The sequence below is a fragment of the Amblyomma mixtum genome, chromosome 10, assembly GCF_055824585.1.
Source record: "Amblyomma mixtum isolate Tamu chromosome 10, ASM5582458v1, whole genome shotgun sequence".
Classification (NCBI taxonomy): Eukaryota; Metazoa; Arthropoda; class Arachnida; order Ixodida; family Ixodidae; genus Amblyomma; species Amblyomma mixtum.
Window position 1 is genome coordinate 159217000 of NC_143021.1, and position 14517 is coordinate 159231516.

The 14517-nt window shown below is 48.1% G+C and overlaps 2 protein-coding genes across 2 annotated transcripts in view; both read right to left on the reverse strand.

The window, feature by feature from the left end:
* Positions 1 to 800: 800 nt before the first annotated feature.
* LOC149327502 (uncharacterized) lies at positions 801 to 3328 on the reverse strand. The gene is made up of 3 exons (XM_089562652.1): positions 2279 to 3328; positions 1147 to 2147; positions 801 to 1034 (listed from the first exon to the last, which is right to left on the reverse strand). Exons 1-3 carry the CDS (start codon positions 3177 to 3179, stop codon positions 801 to 803), a joined length of 2136 nt encoding a protein of 711 aa, XP_089418778.1. The 5' UTR covers positions 3180 to 3328.
* A 5100-nt stretch (positions 3329 to 8428) lies between these two features.
* LOC149327503 (E3 ubiquitin-protein ligase UHRF1-like) overlaps positions 8429 to 14517 on the reverse strand; it is a 46604-nt gene continuing 40515 nt past the window's right edge. The window contains exons 14-15 of the mRNA XM_089565055.1: positions 11358 to 11611; positions 8429 to 8772 (exon numbers count right to left, since the gene is read on the reverse strand). Coding sequence (XP_089421181.1) covers positions 8626 to 8772; positions 11358 to 11611 — 401 coding nt within the window. The 3' untranslated portion in view covers positions 8429 to 8625. The remainder of the gene's footprint in view (positions 8773 to 11357; positions 11612 to 14517) is intronic.

A 14517-nucleotide genomic window follows, 5' to 3' on the forward strand; every position in this document is an offset into this window, starting at 1 on the left:
ATGTAATGAATCAGACGGTCATCACTCTTTTCAATCACATAACCGCTGTGCTCGGCAGAAATGCGACTTAGTTTGGCTTCTGCCAATGACAGGTTTCCAGACTCAATGTATTTGTCAAGGTCAGCCTCTGCAGTGTGAGCATCGCATGCATCCAGCAAGGAACTGACTGGATCGTTACTGTCGGCATTGCCTGAGCTCACTGTGTTTGCCAGATTATAAAACGAGAGGCAATTTACAACTATCAGAAACTGGGTGGGTGTCGGGTGATCATTAGATCCACAGGACTGCCTTACGATGCCAAAGAAGTTCTCCAGTGGATCTTGGCTTAAGCGAGACGTCATCAAATACCTAAAGCCTTGTGTGCTTAGGTAGTCTAACAGTGCGAGGGTGCCAGAAAGTGTGACCTTAAGGCCAACTGCCGTTGACAGACTCAGGAATCCTGCTCCATTTGCATGCGCTTCCCAGCGTGATAGGAGCTGAAGGAAGTCCTTAATTATCTGTGCACTGTTAGAGCCTCGACGCAGTGCTTGTGCAGTGAAACGGGATGTCATGGTCCTGATGAGGCAGTTGACAGTTCTGAAAAAATAAATAAATAAACTTTAGCACACAAATGCACAACGACCAAATTATGTTGCTGTTGCAATGCAGCATCAAAGGAGCAAGGGTGTGAAAAGTAAGAAGTGAACAGAGCAATTCAATATGTCACGCAGCTCTAAACAAAGGCTACTCCTATCGGTGCTATTTCTTAGTGCCCGTCAAGCTAATTATCGAGAAGTAGTTGCTTCTAAATGATGTTTGCCCTACCTGAAGAATGATATAGTAGCGTCAATGTTGCCCCAGGATGATTCCAACTTCTCCTTGTAGAAGTGAAGACCGTTGATCACACGATTCCCAAAAAGTTGGAAAGCAAATGTCACCCTCATTTTTTCAAACCCATTTGGCTGAAGGTGCGCCGATGTCAAGCCAGGCATTGCTTTCAGGGTGAGCTGGCTCGAGTCGAGCTTGAAGGCCTGCCTTACAGGCTGGATGGAAACCTGGAACAGTTAACAATGCGAAGTATATAGGTTGAGAAAGATGCTACAGCTAGAACACCGCTTTCATGAGGTTTGCTGCCACAGGTGCATTTCATGACCGCTGAGCACTTACCATGCCATCTGGGGTGTTCAGAGGACCTTTCAGAAGCGAGTTCCTCAGGCATTTCAATAAATGCGGAAAATCCGACAAGAAAAACAGCCGTCTAGAAGGGTCCACAGGGTGTTCTCGGCTGCACGTTATCTTCCCATTCTTGACGCCAATTCCTAAGATGTTCCACATACGTCGATTCCATGATGCACCGTCGCAAGTGATGAAATCGACGAGAAGTCCACTAGCTTCGGCGAGAATTGTGGCTTCTATAAGTATTTTCGCAAGCACTTCAGCCTTGGCATCGCCACTTGTAGCAAAGGTGCCAATAACCTGCGTCCACTTGGCAGCAAACGGGACAAACATTACCACCATCCCATGGTCACAGGGAACATTCTGCCCTTCAGCTGTAAAAGGGCCCAGGTCAACGAAGCCCTCAATACGGCCTGAAGATGTCACATTCAGGTGCTCGGACAATTTAATCTCGTCAACCAGAAGGCCGCCGCGCAGTTTGAAGCTACTGATGTGTCGCGTCTTTTTCTTCAGTTCACACAGTACTTTGTGGCTGAACCCAAATGAGGTTTTATATGCCCGCAAATAGCGCTTGAGCGTACTCTTGCTTGGTAGGCAAATAATGTTGTGCTTTCGGAGGTGTTCATATAATTTTGCACCCCTCATTTTCATTAAGATGCACTCCAGAATCCAAGCCTTTGTATACACGTTTCCCTTGCTGCTTTTGTTTTTCGCTGCCAAGAAACATTGCCGGACACATTCTTGTTGTTTTGGATTGAGTGCCGAGATCTCTGCCTCAAGTACTTCCATAGGCTTAGAAGCATTTTTTTCTTGCATCTTGCAAAGCTCATCCTTCAGGTTACTCAGTCGTGATGACAGCCTTCGGTTCTTTTGCCGTGCTGAACGCAGTTTCTGTGCTGTACTGAGCAGATTCTTTTCAACTGACCGCTTTACCCTTGCGCATCGAGTCAGCAGGGCCTTCCTGAGGTAGCGGCAGGACACGCATGCTTGTCCTGCAAAGAAGAGCAACACAAAGCAAAAATAAATTGCCACAGTGTCGGTGTCGTTAGCCAATCGTATAGTGCGCGCATAAGTTTGAATAAAATTGGCACAATAACAACATACGTGCAAGAAAACTACATACCTTCTGATGGCTCCTTTCCAGCACACCGTTTGCTAAAGTATGTGCCCTCGTGCACAGTCGACTGCGCTTCGAGTCCTTTCGTCAGGCTGCTTTTTGGCACGCTGCTAGTTGACAGTGCTCCTCTGCACAGGCGATATGAATCTACTTTTCGAAGTAGTTGATTTCCCTCCTCACAGCTGGCGATGCGTCCCGTTTCTATCAAGTGGCCGCAGAGATGCGCGCTGTACGCGACGCCGGGCCCATCGTCTCTTGAAAGCACCACAACCCTCTCCGACTCCACGGTTTGATTTTCTTTCATTCGTAGCTTGCAGTACACAGTCCCACTGTAATCAGGTATGCGATTGCAGCTCCAGTATTCTGAAGGCACATCCAGCCTCGTAAAATCGTCCGGTAAAGACGTCTCGCCGTTTTCACAAGTGTCTGGGTCGTTTGTTAACACGCTGCACGCAGTGCGAACGTCCGTACACCTCGCTTCCTCGTCATCTACGGAATGACAACCTGATCGCTTTTTCGCTTCATCGGGGCAGGCACTTGTGCTTTTCCGCTTCCTCGGGGGCCTCTGTAGCGGCGCTTTCTTCGAAAGGTAGCTGGGCGCGTTTGGAAGCAAAGTTGGCACCGCATTCGGTAACAATTCCGGCTTTCCTCGTGGGATGCGGACTTCTTTGCCATCAATGATATGAATATAGTCCCTCAGAATGCATGCTGGCTCGAAATGTAACTCACAGACGGAGCAGGTTTCGTCTAAAACCTTGTCCTTTCGATGCAGGTTCCGTTCCCATTGCTTCCGTCGGCTTTCATCCTTTGGCACTGCGAAAAGTGACGGCTGCTCGCCTTTTGTCCACTGGTATCCTGTTTTACACCCGGGAGCGAAGCAATGACGTTGACGCCGACGACCCGACATTGCCTCTTGATGCTGACGCGTCAAGACGCGTTGACGCCGACAGGCCTCCGAAAAAAAAAAAACGTCAGGTGCTTCCACGGAAAGTCAGGTCAGGGAGCACAGCAAAGCACGGCGACGCAGCAGCCGAGCAAAGCGAGGAAAGAAGCAGCCGAAAAGGGCGCGCCAGCCAAGCCGTACAGCCCACGCTACAACAGCGCCGCCGCATACATCCGGGACCTGTCGACATTCGCCGCCTCGCGGCACTGCGTGTAGCCCGCCGGCTCCTGAACCCACTACCCAATATTCTAGAGCACTGTAGCCCGGGATACATTCGCCGGGTGGCGCTGCTGCGCCTGATGTGCAGCGCCATCTATGGGAGAAAAGTAAAAACTGGGGCGCTGCTCGCTGCTCGCGCTGCTTTCACCACGCTTCTTTGCACGCGCGCTTTCTTGCACGTGCGCGCGCCCGCGCTGTCGCGATGTGTCGCCTGCATGAGCCACAATAAGATCGTTCAGATTGACGCGCAGTACTGCAATGCAAACTTAATGAAAAGGGGGAATGATTAGTCGCGTCTACTGTGTGGAGCAGACAGTCGACGATGAGGAGGCCCATTTGACTGTAAAATGCGTTTCTCGAGAGAGTATTAACGTCGTACTGTATGACATGTAACTAGAGGTAAGTCCACGGTATAATTATATGCTCGAAATATGCGAAGTACTATCAGCTCTGAGAAATAAAGCGAGACACTTGTTGATCGTAGTTGTCAGTTGTTGCATGCGATGCGCAGGGCGATCCACTTACGTGCGAGTCGAAAGGACATGCGACCAGGCAACAGTTCGTCAACATTCTACTCCACCTTGGGGGAACCCCCTAAACATTTGACCACCATTGTTCACACTTGCAAGTGCGACCTGCGGGTCGCCTTCTTGCTTGAAACGAAAGAGAGGATTCTGGTGTGGGCTAGTTGGTTCATTCTTAATAAACAGATTCACAACAGAGCTACGGAACGAGGACAGATCACAACAGCGCTACGGAACGAGGACAGATCACAACAGCGCTACGGAACGAGGACAGATCACAACAGCGCTACGGAACGAGGACAGAACTGTAGTTGTCGTAGGCTGTAGCTGGGTCATGCACATCTTTGTATCTGTTAGTCCCTTTATCATTAGCTTGGCAATGCTATATTTTGATAATGCATGCACGTTTTATGAGTTCTGTCGAGCTGTGTGATGACTCCCCAAACGTGTGAGGCGTTCCTTCGCTGTGTCCCGTGGCTGACAGCGCATCACGTGGTCCAGGAAATAGTATAAATCTGTGCTGGTTTTTTCACGCAATAAAGAGTTGGTCAGCGCCCGTCCTGTGTTTTTCGTGTTCCTTCTGTCCTCGTTCCGTAGCGCTGTTGTGAATCTGTTTATTGAAACGAAAACTCTCCGGAATAACATTGCTTGCGCGCTTTCGAGAATTTCGTCTGCTTTGACCGCGTCTCCTGCACTCGCGCTCGGTGCGATTCTCAATGCACTACGGTGACCAGGAGGATGTCGTGACGGTATTGATGTGCACCGCAGTCGTATAAGCGTCATGATGACAGCGACAGCGGCGCGCTTCTCAGGGCCGGCCTGCCGACCCGTTTGCCTGCCGCCGCCGTCAGAAAAATACGCTAATATTGTTTGTTCGCGTTCATACCAAACCTAGCTGGAGTAGAGCAACGTCAAAAATGAATCATTTTTGAGGATCGTTGGCCAATACCGAGCTGCTGGTAGAAGCGATAACTGCGATACAAGCATATTTCTTTTCCAAATCCGCTTTGCTGATGCCCAGTGCTGCTCGCCTGTTGTCACCTGGCTCCGCAGTTAAAGGCATCACGGAAATCGATCACGTCTTTGTTTTATTATGTGACGGTGAACATAGTAAAACGGTGACGCGAGTAGCACCTTTATTAAAGCGCTGGCCAGTTCCGAAGTGCCCTCAGCTGCAGCATCGATGCGAAATGATTAGGCTTAGCGACGACTACGGCAGCGAGGGAGCAGCGCAGCTCGTCGCCCGGCGTGGCCGCGGGCGACGTCGTTGCCGAAAGCTCTACTGTCCGCGGACGGCGTCATTGCCAAAAGCTCCACTGTCTCGCCGATTAGTTCAGCGGCTTGCGACTCGCAGTCGCAAGGCTGGAAAATCGAGCAGCGAGCGACTTGCCTGCGCGTCGTCTGCCACTTTTTTCGTGCATGGTAGGGACAGACTCACTGGCTCTCCGAAGAGCGCGGCCGCATACTCGCGTGTTCGCGGTAAGAGTGGATCACCGTGTACATACGCTTTGGTTTTTACATTACGGCCTTCGTACTACCTCCTTTTTGCTTCGCCGAGACCGCGTCTGTCAGCGCGAAGATTGCGCCTCGCGCGACTCTCCCGTCGCACGTGCACACAAAGCTAGCAGGGCGTCTGCTACGGCGCCGCCCCGTTTCCGCTGCTCGCCGCTGCGGCGCTGGCGTCGCGCTCCCAAACTTGAGCTTGGGTTCCCTATTCACGCGCCAGAAAATGTCGTGGCGGCATGACGCCCAGCTGGAGATACACGGAGCGAAGAAGCGGCGGCGCGCCGCCGCGTATCCCTCGACGCGAAAGCAATGGTGATCAACAAGTGGCAAATACCACTGTGCAATTAGATCTATGAGAGCAGCGACGCTGACTCTTCTATTAAAGTAACGAAAGTGTTCACTTCGACACCGAACTACTTGCTTTAGCACGCGTGCATAAGTACTATACAAGAATTTGCGTGCTCGAATGCATGGTGGCGTCGCGTATACCTTTGGACGTCCGCTCAGCCGCGTACACCAGCGGCTGCGGTTGTCTTCGACACATTCGCTTCAGGAAGGAAGCGCAGGCATTTTGATTTAAGATTCGGCCGTGTTCTCCAAAAAGGGCGACATTTCATGTCTGATGTAGCGTTTATTTTTACGACAATAACATTCCCGTGGCAAAATCCCTGCGTAGCTCGTCGGCCATATCGGTGACGGCAGGCCATGCGGCAGGCAGAGACAGCAGCTTCCGGTCTCACCGGAAGCCGCGTGTCAAATATCTGGCGTGTCCAGATCGGCGGCGGCGGGCGTTTTTTCTCGACGCCGGGCGTCAAGTGCGCGCCGTCGGGCGGAAATCCCCGACTTGCAGCCGTAATTAAAACGCTCCTTGTATTCCGCCGCCGACAGCTCGCGCGTCGGGACGCCGGGGAGCGAAGAGTCCGTTTCCTGGGGCAACAACAGCGTTGGCCAAAACGAAAGAGGGAAGAAGAAAGTGCAGCCGCGCTCTCCTCTAGCTCGGCCGCGGTGCCCCCGCCTCTCCTCACCCCATTCGCAGCGGCGTTACGCAAGCCGCGCTATCAGACATCGAATAATGGGGTTTCCTGTAAACATTCTCAAGGTGATTTCACCTACATTTATTTCTTATTTTCGTTTCCGTTCTGCAGTGCCCTTTCGGGTCTTCTCGCAAAAACTGCACGTAACGAAAAATCCAGGACTGTTTTCAGCTTCGTTATATCCAGGTTTAAATGTACATAAGCTTAGCTAGCCGAAGGATTTCACTATACTGCATTGTGATGCTTGTTGCGGATAAGTAACCGTCACACTTGGAAAAATTTGTTGATCTGCTTTAGCCGTCATGAACTTGATAACGTTCAAATAGCGCTAGAATGTAGGAGAAGAGGAACTGGGGCATGCAGCATGAACAGCAAGAACACTTCGACAGACAGCCGCTGCGGCGACTTCCCTGCAGTGCATTGGTGGAAGGGAGCAAAATATCCAAAAACGAGGAAAAAATCGCAGACACTTTCACCTTTGTCGTCAATGGACCAGACGTGTAGCAAGGTTAGGTTACTGCCAAGAACAACGTAAATGTGTACTACATTCTGGGAGCACTCAAAACGGAGCTGTTCAGACCTTGTGCCAAGGAATGCTAATCGTCATTTTTATGAGAAACTGACAACAAACACCTTTGTATCCCACTCAACAGATGTATTTTTCAAAATCAGGCAGCTTGCATTCCACGTATTCCTGGATAATACGTTTTTTCCTCGCATTTTTTAACAACACATATCAAGGACTCACTGTATATAAAGCTGTAACTTGTTAGCACGCACGAACTAGAGAAAAATAAAAATTGTTTATTAAAACTTGTTGCACTCCTCTCAGTTCTTCCATACACGTAGCAAACAGCACACCAAGCAAGGAGCCTATGGGGCCTTGGTTTCCTTCATCTACAGCAAAACAGTGCCGGATGTTTAAAAAAGGTGTCTTTCAAAAGCAAAGGCATAATGTAGTATCAACAACATTTTGATACTGCGGCACAGAGTTTCCCGCAATTACACATATATGAGCCACACTACACAATTTTCGTGAAAGACTTCTAGAACACTGTGGCTGATTCATCAGCAGCAGCCCAGATGAAACATCAGTCATGAACTCCACATACACGCAGATTTGTGCTTTTCATCTCCCTTTCGAGCACAATTAATTTCTCCCCACGACAAAAATGTGCGCTCAGTGATTGTTTCAAACAAATTAACCAACAAGATATTAAAAAGGATTACAGTACAGTTTCACTGCCGATCACAAAAACAACGGTTTCAGGAGCTGGATGATCGCTACTGAGGACAGGATACACATAAGTAAACGCTCATGGGGTAAAAACACAAACGACCTCTGTTAACATGATTTTCAAGACTGACAACACATACAGAAGTAAAAAACTACAAAGCAGTTCACTGATCAGCTTATAAATTGCAAAGGCACAGTCAGTAAAATAGGCTAAAGTTCTAAGAGCACTTGCTGCTGGGCTAGTTGGTTTTGGTTCATAATTAAATAGTTTTAAGGCGCAAAAACAGACAAGACACATAGGTAGGTGACAGCACGAAGCGCCAACTGATTTTACTGCATGCATGAAACGTACTTGCATAGCTTGTCGTCACATGCGCAGGTAGGTCACCTGAAGCTCAGGAACGACATGATAAGGCCAGGAATTTCTTTTCACTGTTATACAATACAATCGATGTGTCGCTTACGCACACGTTGCCTTTCTTTTTGATAAAAAACACTTCTAACAAAAAGAAAGGCCACTTGTGCGTAAGCAACACGTCAATTGTATTGTATAACAGTGAAAAGAAATTCCTGGAACGCGCCTTATCGTGTCGTTCCTGAGCTTTATTTAGGTGACCCACCTGCGCGTGTGACGACAAGCTATACAAGTACGTTTCATGCATGCATGAAAATCAGTTGGAAGTTGGTGCTTCGTCCTGTCACCTACCTATGTGTCTTGTCTGTTTTTTGCGCCTAAAAACTATTTAATTATGAAGCTAAAGTTCACTCGAAGCAAGTACTTTTGCCACCACGTGAAAAGCAGCGCGAGCGGCAGTTTCTCTTACTGTCCCCCCTCTGTGGAGCTCTGACAGTACTAAATGCAGGCTGTTGTTGCTGGAGTTGAGGATCATTCATCGACCATTCTCGTAGCCCGGGAACAGTGCTTGCAGCGCCCTCTGGAGGGACCTGTTGGCCACCAGGGTGAACTTCTGGCCCAGCTCCTGACGGCAGGTGGGGCAGCTGAACACCTCAGCCTTGAAGGACCGCTGCAGACAGCTCTGCAAAAGGGAAAAGCACGGATGGTTTTTTTGGGGGCTGCCACACTGTGAAACTTAAAGGTGCAGTGAAGAGGAATCTGAACTCGTCTTTTTGCTGTGGGAACTCCATCTACACGTTCCCAGCATTCTCAGAAACTTCGACTTATTGCCCTGTGTAGCCGATTTTCCTTTGAATTAACGTCCGGCTCCCACCTTTATTTTTTGAATTCTCCCCGTACGGTGGGCGGAGTCGACCAACGCGTGGAGTGCCTTTCAGGCAGCTCTGTGGAAGCTTTGCTTTCGCTTTATTTTGTTTTTTAGGTTTCCGTGAATAAATAGTTTCATTCGCAGATAACATAGCCGCAAATTAAGCCCGCAGGAATAAAAATACGCGCGGGCTATTTGCTACTACGGATTACTACGTATTACTCCGCCGATGGCAGAGCGGCAAGCCTCCACGGGACTGGGTGAAAGGCACTCCACGCGTTGGTCGACTCCGCCCACCATATGGGGAGAATTAAATAAAAAAAAAGGGCGGGAGCCGGACGTTAATCCCATTTAATTAGGGAAATCGGCCACACAGGGCAATAAATCGAAGTTTCTGAGAATGCTGGGAACGTGTAGATCGAGTTCCCGTGGTAAAAAGACGAGTTCAGATTCCTCTTCACTGCACCTTTAACAGCAGGGGCTTCCTAAATGGACTCCATCGAGTGTTTTACGGGCTTCCCAGGGAATCCACGCATGCGCAGACTCTTCCTTTTACCCACATTATTTAGGGACTAATCGTACCGTAATTACTTATGCAGACTGTTTCACTGTACACCTTGTCATTAATATTGAATTTAGGTATAGTATTTATTGAGTGGAAATGCACCTGCATGGCCCTTTTTGCGTGCGTACTTGGCAGGAGGAGACGGAGGCTAAGATATGCGGGGTCCCCCAGCACTTTTCAGAAACCTTTGGATTTCTCCGAGGCTGAAAAGATACTTGCTCTAAAGCAGAGCATCGAGGCTAACATAAAAGAGTACGATAAAATAGGCATTTCGAACCCTACGCTCAGTTTACACTGTTGCAACAACGAACCAGGCATTGACTAACTTTTTTGAGCAAAATAACTGATTCAACCACAACCTCAAATGACAACCGAGCAAACGGAACAAGGGTCACACAAGACACAAGCCTAACACACTCGAAATATTGTATCATTTGTTAGATGGAGCAGTTGACTGATAACCTCAGGCAGTTCAGCATTAGTGGTGCGGTTTTCCAACAGGACAAGCTGTCACACAGGTCCCAACTCTGCCGATGCCTGGTGTCACCTGGCGACAATTCACACAGCTGATGGCATAAATTTTTGACCTTGCGCTTTAATGGCAGCTTGCACTGTTTTACTTAACAGCTTGATGCATTGTCTTCAGTACAGCATCCGTAAAGGCTGCGTATCTCTCGTTCTACATACACGGTTAGACTTGTGATATTTCAAACTGAAAATTCACACTTTTGGTTCAAAGAGCCAAAGAGCCTTTGAAGTTTGGTTGGCCAGCTATATCTGCAATGCATTTTAAAGCCGCATAATTCGCGACACAGTTTTGATTACTTCTACTTCTTATTTAAGCTCCATGCTCCCACAGCACGACTAATTGAAAAAAGCGGAAAAAAAAACAAACAAACACATAGCTGTTGCCCTCCTCAGCTGATTTCGCAAGAAGAATGCACGCACCGATGCCTTTTTTCGGGCACAGATCTCAGAGGCTATACTACATCACCATTCACTTCAATCAGTGGCAGCCCGTTCTCTTCGTTAAGGACGTCATGAGTTCAAATCGACTAGAGGGAGGATATTTAAATCTCGTTTTCTTGGTGGTAAACATGTCTTTTACTGCCGGAAAAACGTCAGCATACCAGAGAATCAACTTCTAGAGCAGACCTCTTAGGCGACCGTTCCTGCATTCTGCGTCGTAGTCGGCGTAACATGCCACCTGACAGGTAGGAGCAAAGCGAAATGCCACCGGCTGCAGGAAGATCCTCCTAGAGGGTGGCTGGCCGTATAACATGCCACCTGCCAACCACGGCATGAAAATACGTAAAGCGCTATGCTCAAATTTCACATTACTGGCTACCGTAATCGTCTATCAATTCTTCTCCCGAGATAAATAATTGGATCGAGATATCCTCTGTGTGCCTTCAACTCTACATTTTGCGCCTGGAAGTCACAGCTTGTCTATCAGGGGTGCCGAAGTTAACCCATATGTGCTGAAACTTCAGGAATTTGAGAAATGTAAACTATTTTTGGATATAAAATGTTAATTTTCACTTCAGAATTCAGAGTCATCCTTCGATTGATGGAAGTACTTTTGTCAACACTGACTTTTGAGCCATCCTACAGTGTAGGCAAATTCACTGTGGCAAAGCTGTGCAAAAAAGTGCTATCCTACATGTAGGATGCTAGGCACATGTGGGTTAAAGGCTATGGATCAATCTCAAAGCTTCCATTTTGCCTCCTGCACAGCACAGCCACTGCAGCTGGCACTGAGGACTGTCATCAGGGTGTCACAGCCCCTTAAGAAGTCTAGGCTAGACAGAGAAGGCACCATTGGCATTATTACCTTGCACAGAGTGTGGCCGCAAGGTGTGGTCACTGGCTCACAAGCCAGCTCCTGGCAACAGACGCACGTGAAGACCTCCTGGACGCGGTCCAGGAATGCCACCCGGCCCTTGGGCACTGCCGCCAGGCACTCGCTCCAGAGGTGCTCGTTGCACTTGTCGGCCTCGATGGGCTCGCGCACCGACGGCTCCAGGGACCAGGAGGAGCCCGGGCGCCGCTTCTTGTTGGGGCTCACTGCACCATTGCCCAAGCTCGCTGCAAGGCCCAACAACCGTCACGATGAGGTCGACACAGATGGCAAGACAGCCACACTTCGTAGTATCGTGAACAGCACTAGCCATATTAGACTCGTTCCCTCATTTCGCAATGATGTCCATCACCACTGGCCTGTCCACACATTGCATTTTGCAGTGAAAAGATGGCCAACTATGAAATCTTTAACACTACCATCAAACAAATGGCGGCACAGCAGCCTATGACGAAGTGAGGCTGAAACGGGTGGTAAAACGCAGCTGGTCACAAAGAGCATGGCATCTGCTGCAAACTTCTGTTGCTCCACTTTTTCACAGACAAGAATGTTCATTAAACAGCACTAAAAAGAAAATAGCAAACTAAGGAATATGAATCATTTCTCAGAAATGTTGCAAACATCATTCTGGGCAGAAAGATGGCCACATTGCTGAAGAAGTCGCAAATTAAACTTCCAGAACCCTTCCGCACAAAATCCTTGCGACTTTCAGTCATACCTATGTTGTTTTTACGAGTATAATGTAGTTGAGTCTCCGGCTAGCCAGAGCAAGAATGCCAAGCCTGTATCACGTGACGTTTGTTGGCCACGCCTTGCTGCAGTGGCGATGGCAGGCTCAGCTGGGAACCCTCCAACTGAATTTTGGGCTGCATTTTACGCGACAGCGTAAGGGTTCCATTCTTCAGAAAAGGTGGCGTAAGCATTCCTGTTGTTACTGAAAAATCCGGATTGGTAGAAAAAGTGGCTCCCATATACGACACCAGCCACAACAGTGACGCAATGGATCTTCAGCCCCGGGGGGATCGGAGTCCCCGGCTCATGGGTTATTGGATGCCGTCTTCTACCTCACGCTAATATAAACATGCAGCAGAAGATGACTTACGTTACTACAGTAGGATACAATTTAAATCTGCAGGGAAGCTCTGCCCACATTCAGGACAGCTGCACAGAATTCGTACACGACAGAAACGTAGTGGGTTGCTAAAACATTTCTTGTTATCTAAACAAGAAGCTAATGACCAGACGAAATTGTAAGCTCAAGAATTCTAATGCCTCTGGCTTGTTTAACACAGTCAAACATTAAAAAGCTGATGGGTCAGCAGAGCAGACATAACTTCACCAGCGAAAGTACGAGACACCAGGAGAAGAACACAGCACAGCGTTGTCCTGTGTTCTTCTCCTCCTGGTGTCTCATACTTTCGCTGGTGAAGTTATGTCTGATGTACAGGGTCAATCACACTTAGAGAGAACACGGCTCTACGTGGCCACGTACCTGCAGAGTGGCATTGCATCTAACCCGTTCATAAATCTATGCAGAGTGGCGCACCAGGAGAGGAACCTCGACGTGGTGCTTCGTGTCATCTTCCCCTTTGCACGAGTTTGCCACCGGCTTGGTCGCAATAGTGCTCCGCGTGTGCGCAGCCACGCGGAGCACTATTGTGTTCCCTCTAAGTATGATTGACCTTGTACACCAACTAGCCCGCATGGGCACTTTGTCAGCAGAGCAACCCAGGACATCGCGGACCGTGGCCCAGTGTTACCAACGGCTGTATTTTTGGGTTTTATCCTACCACAGCGTCACCTCTCAAGTTGCTACCTTGTAGCCCCTGACCCTTGCGTTGCGAGTCAGACATGCTACCACAGGCCATGCAGACATGCTCGTGCGGCTTGGCTATAGCGGGGCTTTATATGCATGTTGTGCAGTCTTTTACATAAATACTGCGACTGTGGAAAAAGAAACAGTGTCTTCGTGGGCAAGAGGAACCGCTGTCGAGTCATATCCTTAAAGGCGGAGCTTACGTGTCCCCCAATTTATTGTTGCATGCTTAACTCATTTACAGTGGTTTTCCAAGGTGAGGTGTGATCCGCCAACAGTGTAGATTTCGTCATCGATGGATCCGTGCCCCGTGATGTCATCAGGCTGGGCTGGTCTTTTTGACAATGAAAATCGCATACCAAGCGAGCGGACTGATGTGGTGTACAGCAGAGCTTCGATTATACGACTTTCAGGGGACCGCGTGAAACAGTCGTATAATTGAAACACTGGCACAAGTGACGCACTCATGTAATTAACGGTTTTGCTACAGCTTTCAAAAAATAAAGTTCTTTCTCCCGCGCGTTACAAAAGTGCACGTTTTTGTTCTGCGAGAATTATACCTCAGAGTGCGCACAGCCAGGCTTTTCAGCGTTGAAGAGGTGGCTGTAGACGAGGCACGCTGGCACCCCCATGCCTGTGTATTAAGGGGGGAAGAGGGTCTTAAAAATAAATTTTTATTAATGAAGTCACAACTATGAAATCTTAAGAGAACAAGGATTTTTGCATGCTGATTCCAAATATGTAATTTCATTTTATGTACAAGTCCTTGTGCACTTATGCAATATGTTAGGTAACTTTTTCCGAGAGTTTGAACGAAATTCTACTGCAGGGAACTTGTTTGAATGCATGCCAATGGTTTCTCTTGATATCAACGTATGCAATAAGGGTGAAATTAACATCCTCCCTGTCATAAAAGTTGAGTTATAGGATTTTGAAATCATTAGTTTCTTCTCGTTTGTGAAGTGGCGAATTCAAAACCCTGTAACTGAATTTCTATGATAGATAGGATAATAATTTTGCCCTTATTGCACAGTTTGGTGTCAAAACAAGCCAATGGCGTGCGTCCTAGCAAGTTTCCTGCAGCAAAATTTATTCAAAGCTCTCGGCAAAAAAGTTGCATAACATATTATATAAGTGCACAAGGACTTGCCTTAAATAAAATTGATTTACATATTTGGAATCAGCACGCAAAAATGCATGTTTCCTGAAGATTCCATTATTGTGGCTTTATTAACAAAAAAAAGTTTTTTTCTAACACCAGCTTCCCCCTTAAGTAGGTGTCAGAAGTGCCTAGAAAACGATTTGGACGACATGCCA